Source organism: Apis cerana, linkage group LG12 (genome assembly GCF_029169275.1).
Source record: "Apis cerana isolate GH-2021 linkage group LG12, AcerK_1.0, whole genome shotgun sequence".
Lineage (NCBI taxonomy): Eukaryota > Metazoa > Arthropoda > Insecta > Hymenoptera > Apidae > Apis > Apis cerana.
In genome coordinates this window covers 4,771,549-4,777,548 of record NC_083863.1, presented here as the reverse complement: position 1 = coordinate 4,777,548, position 6,000 = coordinate 4,771,549, and the positions used below count along the sequence as shown (strand labels likewise).

The 6,000-nt window shown below is 32.2% G+C and overlaps 1 protein-coding gene across 1 annotated transcript; it reads right to left on the bottom strand.

Annotated features, from left to right (window-relative positions):
* Window positions 1-5,042: 5,042 nt before the first annotated feature.
* LOC133667106 (odorant receptor 33b-like) lies at window positions 5,043-5,852 on the bottom strand. The gene is made up of 4 exons (XM_062083420.1): window positions 5,763-5,852; window positions 5,536-5,669; window positions 5,227-5,359; window positions 5,043-5,153 (listed from the first exon to the last, which is right to left on the bottom strand). Exons 1-4 carry the CDS (start codon window positions 5,787-5,789, stop codon window positions 5,106-5,108), a joined length of 342 nt encoding a protein of 113 aa, XP_061939404.1. The 5' UTR covers window positions 5,790-5,852; the 3' UTR covers window positions 5,043-5,105.
* Between the last annotated feature and the right edge of the window lie 148 nt (window positions 5,853-6,000).

Genomic DNA, 6,000 nt, shown 5'->3' with positions numbered 1-6,000 from the left:
TTCAATTTTTCAGTTTTCCATTGTTTGATAACGAACAATCATGGAATGGAAGAGGAAATCAATTGGCAGCCGGAATATTGCCAGATTGATCGTTTCGTTGAATTAATCCTGGCGCCGAATCGGATTAAGGATAGGTGAAAATTGAAGATGCGAAGAATAAAATTTATAAAATAAAATAATAATAATAACAACAACAATAAGAATTTCCTTGTATGAAAAGAGGAAAAATCTTTCGATACAAATATCTCTTTCATCTTTGATTTCTATTCTTAAGTTTCAATTTTTCATAATAATTAGTAATAATATTTCTCTTCGTGTATCAATTTATTTTAACAAAATAAAACTGTGATATTATTGAAATCAAAAAAAGTCACTGAACTAGGTATTGGCCAATGATAGCTCGCGTGCGATAAAATCAAACGGGACGGATTCACGTCGTCAATTTGAGCGTGGAGCCTCTTTAAAGGTAAAAGTCGTGACTCGTGATCGACGAACTCGGCTGGGCAAACGATCGGTTTTAACGACTCGTCTCATCGGGAATTTTCAGCGGGGTTAATAAATGGCCTCGGGATACGTGTGGCGAGCCACGAGTGCGAACGAGCCACGATAGTTTCGTGGCTTCCGACGGGAAACGCGACGCGAATCGTCGATTGAAAATTGTGCAATTTCGATTCGTTTCGATTGGTGAATGCCCATTCGACGCTGTCGTTCTTTCGTGTTCCTTAATCTCGTCGCCATTGAAAAATAAAAGATTTCTTTTACTCGCTCTTGCGTTATTGTAATATAATTTTACTACTTTGAATATTTTTCCTATGAGCTATTGATGTAAGATATGCAGAATACGAGTATATAATTCTATACTTATCTCATTGTCAATTAAGATATTATATTTTTTTTTTTATTTTTTAAAATATGCTGCTCTAATATTTGAAGTTCAAAGTAGTTAAACTGTTATCTACGATGTGTGATAAATATAATTCTTGCGGTAAATGATTTTTTAAACAATTGCCTTTTCATAAAAAGTAACTGTCACTTTAATTGTAATTTAATCCAATTTAACAGCTTCTTATATTCTGATATCTTTATTTTTCGAGACACTGTGTAGATTAACAAATTAATATTAATAGACTTATACGAATTTTATCTAGATAATAATCCAATTTATTCATAAGATTTAATTCGATAGACATAACAGCATAAGCAAAAAAGATTGAAACTTCAGATTTAGAAAAATAAATACTTTCTATTTTATATCAACGAAATCCTTTCATAAAACATGGAAAGAAAACTGTTATTCTAGATCTAATATTCTCAAATATTGCATAACAAAAAAAAAAGTGAATGATTTCACATAATACAATTTAATTTATCTCACTGTTCCGTTTCTTGTTCAACAACGAAATCGTAACAAACCTTTATGACGTATTAACGATACGAAATTATTACCACTGATAATTCATCACTATCCCATTAACACATTCTTATCATAACAGATAATTATATCAGAGGTGGCAATAAACTATCAGATACGATAACCACCAAATAAGTTCAACTCTTAATAATTGCATACCTTTTACAACGGCCATCAATCATACCAATTACCTCGACGCGCGACCACATCTAAGAGTAACACAATTTTAAAAAACGCTAGGAGAAATCCAAACTACTACCGTTTCACAATTACTCATAGAACCGTTATTGTCCTGTAAACGGAGGGATTTAACGATATCCATTGGCGATAGATATCCGTCGAAAGAAAGAAAAACTCGCTCTCCTTGCCCCGACGTGGCCAATTACTCTAGATTCTTTACTTTCGCGAGAAGCCCCCGAGCCATGCGAAGCGCGTGCGCGTACGCAAGCGCGCGATCGTGGCATAATTTCGAATCGAGCCGGCCTGTTAACGAGGAATTCGAATTCATATCCGTGCCACCTGCGCCGATCCACGATTTTTTCTCTCTCTCATTCTCCTTCGTTCCTCAGAATGAGTTGATACCAATAAGAAAAACTGAATGGCGTGTTTTCGAAATCGCTCGTCGATTTGTGCTTAAAAATGAAATCGATAAGTTGAAAGTTTATGACGAGAATCGATCTGTGAAAGGTAATAATTGATTGTGCCGAATGTCGAGTGTGAAGAGTAATGGAACGAGAATATTAGAACGGTTGTCCTGCGTGGATTAAGTTCGGTTTTCAATGGAACAGCATCGCCTCGCATAATGGGTACAGTTGTGATAGCTGAAGGCACGTGACGATGGGATAAAAAAGAAGATTAGAGGAGACATTAGAGGAGGGTGTCGTACGTTTAATGGCGACGAATTTATTTCCCCTCGAGGGGTGGTTTTCAATCGAAATGATTAATTTCCTTGCTCAAGCCTGTTTAAACATCCCTCGATGCGCATTTAAATTCTTTGATTTGCATAAGAGAAGATGAGATTTTTCGATCTAGGGAATTTTAAAAGAGATGTGTATTGTTAATAAAAGGTGGAACGAATTATTTTAATTAATAATTAATTTTTACAACAAATATATAATTCTTCTCATAAATCTTGCTCTCTCCTTCCCTTTTTATCTTCATTAAAGATAAAATTCTCGATAAAAGTCCATCACATTTCATAGACGCTGCCAATCGATTTTCCAACATGTATACTTACGAGCAGGAAACAATAATAACTCACTCGCTCCTCGAGGCTTCAATTGCATCCTTCCGATCGGCATTACACGTTACCACGCTGTATGCAAAACGCGTCATAGATCAATCTTATATCCTATTGTCTGTTAATAAAACTATTGTCCGCTGTCAGAACTGAGTCATCGTTGACCTGGTTCACAAGAGAGCCGCGCCAAAGCAACCGGCTCGATCCCTCGAAAGACGAATTCCTCCTCCAGTTCCAGCTCGTCTCGGCCTGTTTTTCCTCGACGACATCTCGAGGAAGCTCCATCATCCCTCTTTCCACTTGTTTCTCATCCTCTTTCGCCCATCTCCTCCTCCTTCTCCTTCTCTTTCTCCTTCCTGGTCCAGGAGGCTGAAACGATTCCAACGATAGTCACGTCTAATCGCGGTTACTAGGTTCGAGTGTGCCGCAAGGTCGCTACGATCTGGCCCGATCCCACGGCCTTGAATACAAGCGGGTGCTTGTAACGAGAGTAATAAGGCACCGAAACCCGCTTCCGCAAGAGCGTGCGGAAAACGGAGGAACGGAAAAAGAACGATGGTAATTGAAATGATTATTCATGTTGATTTAGAAACGCGGTATACTACGATTACCGTGGATGCAGAATGACGTTTCTCGAACGGTTTGAGCTTCCTTGTGCGTGTATAGGGGAGATATATAGCTAGGAACAGGGAAGAAGAAATCGAGAATTCTCTTATTTTCTTATTTGGGAATTGAGATTTTGTTGGGATTAATTTATCTCGCGAGAAAGGTAACTTTGTAAATTTTAACACGCACTTTTATTACGTGTGGTCTTAGAAAATTGGAAAAAGAATGGCGAGTGATGGATGAACTTGTACAGTTAGATTATTTATATATTTTTGCGTAACAATTATCGTTGTTTCGTGTTTAGGATCGATTGTTTGAAATCGTTTAGTAATATATTGCCATTTTGTAGATATGTAAACATAATATATGATATAAATATATATATAATGAGTTAAGAATTGGCACTTGAAGTAGTATACAGGAAATCATTCACAGAATATTGTGTATGATTTCATCTGTAAGTGGATGTAAGATTTTTCGATCGATAGATTGATATTTATGTTCTCATATATCTTTATGATCTTTTATGATCAATTAAAGTGATAAAGAAATTTTTCAATATTTTTGCAATCTTTCAATTTTGCTGAGATCAAGTCAAATTTCATATAACGTGATCATTCTCGTACTTTTTCTCTAAGGATAGCTGGCAAATTTGTTGAATGAAATTGTTTCATTTTCATTTCGCCATGCAATATTTATTCGAAAGAATTTGCTACGTGTCTGTTATTACAGCAACCCTCCTGGAAAAAAGTGGTCGATTAAGTCGAGTTATTCTCCCTTGTTAAATGTACTTTACCTTTAAAATATCTACATGAAATTATTAACTGTCTTATTAATGATTGATGCACGTCCATCAATATGATTTTCCATTTGAAGGTAAATCATTAAAAGCATTACCTGTTTCTTCTGTTAAGAATCGAAAGATATTTAATTAAAATAAATTATGGCGATGGCGATTATTTTGAATATAAACTCTGAATAAAATTGACTCGGTAAAGAATTTTTGTAGAAAAGAAGATCTATATGAATTTTCGTATCGTTATCTTCTTCATCGAGCCGTGAATAGCTCGAAAGATATTTGTCTGTGCTCCCTCTGTGAGAAAGTGCCCCGAGCTTTGTGCACGTTTAAGCTGACCTACTCCCACGGTCCAGATTCCAGGTTAATATTTTGCAGCGAGATTAATAAGCGTTCGATCATATGCATACGTACAAGTGAATAATTCGACTTGTTTCCAGGAGTAATAATTATTACCTTTCGTGATGATAATAGCGATTCTGCTATTATGAAAAATATTTGAAAAAGAATAATTATTTTTAATTAAATTATTCAGGTCAGTCAAGTGTTATTAAATTTATATATGTATGAAATATGTGATACAAATATTTTTCAGAGCTTTTATTTTTCAAAAGGATACGTGTGCATCATTTTGATTGAAAAGTCATAATTGAATTTGATTAAATTTTATATATCTTTATTTAATATTGTATTGGAAACTATATTTAGTTTATATATCTCACCAATAATGATAAAAAATAATTCAATTTTAATGTATTGTGAACTTTTGTAACATGTTCTTATTACTTTTAATTATTTTATAAATTAAAAAAAAATAAAATACTTAATTTATTATGATTATTTATAATTCATTAAGTGAATTCATATACTAAACAAGAATATAAAACTATTCTTTCTTTTTAAATCATATATGTTATATATAATATAATCATATACATATCAAATAAAATAATCTTTTACAAAATTATTTTATAATACTAATTATAGTCATATCATATAACATCTATTATAGTCATATCATCGTATATATATTTTATATAAATTTTTTTTTTTTACGTCGATCTTAATACTGTATAATACGAAACAGATAGTTTTATTACCTGAAAATACCAATATTTTTTTCAACGATTTTATAATTATTCGAGAAAATATTAATTTTAAATATATATATACTTCTGAGAAACTTTGCATATTCAATTCTATTAAACCACCAGCGGTTAAACGAGGTGGAGTTAGACTTCTTCGCAATGCTAATACGTATAACGCTTGTATTTTTGGATTGATATTGTACCATGATGCTTCGTATCTGTAAGTAAGTCATTTATAGAATAAATTAAAAAATAAAACAAGAAAAATTTTTATGAATTATTTTTATACCATAAGAAGAAGAAATATCATTGTTAGAAAGGATTTCCTTTGTCAGTAAATTAAGAAAATTTAATTCTAAAATTTCTATCTTTAAATTTTATTATAATTACTTACATCGAGCAATAAATCTCATTGCACGAATCTATCACGAATTGTCCTTGAATCATCACATAGCACAAGTGCATCAATTGAACGATCAAAAAGCTGGAATATTTATAAAAATCCAAACAATAGTCCATCGTAACGACCTATAATTTCGAATAATCAAGAGTAATTTGGAATAATCATCGATCATGTTCAATCGATCATGTACGAATAAAATAAAATTCAATTAAATTTACCTTTAGTAACGTGATACTAAAACTCATGATTATCAGACCCAAAGATATAAAAAGTAAATTAACATGTGTATCCTCGATTTTCTTTAAATACCTATTTTAAATTCATAATGATCGAAGAAAATACTTTTATCTATTATTATATTAATATATATATATTAATACTTCAATTTTGGTATTTAATTCATTAATAAATATAGAATAACAATCAAAAAAATATTCGTACATTATACCAGAAAAT

Coding starts and splice junctions, on each gene's coding strand:
- LOC133667106 (XM_062083420.1), bottom strand. CDS start 5,789: ATGAGTTTTAGTATCACGTTACTAAAG. Junction 5,670..5,762: donor TTAGTATCACGTTACTAAAG/GTAAATTTAATT, acceptor TCGAAATTATAG/GTCGTTACGATGGACTATTG. Junction 5,360..5,535: donor AATGAGATTTATTGCTCGAT/GTAAGTAATTAT, acceptor ACTTACTTACAG/ATACGAAGCATCATGGTACA.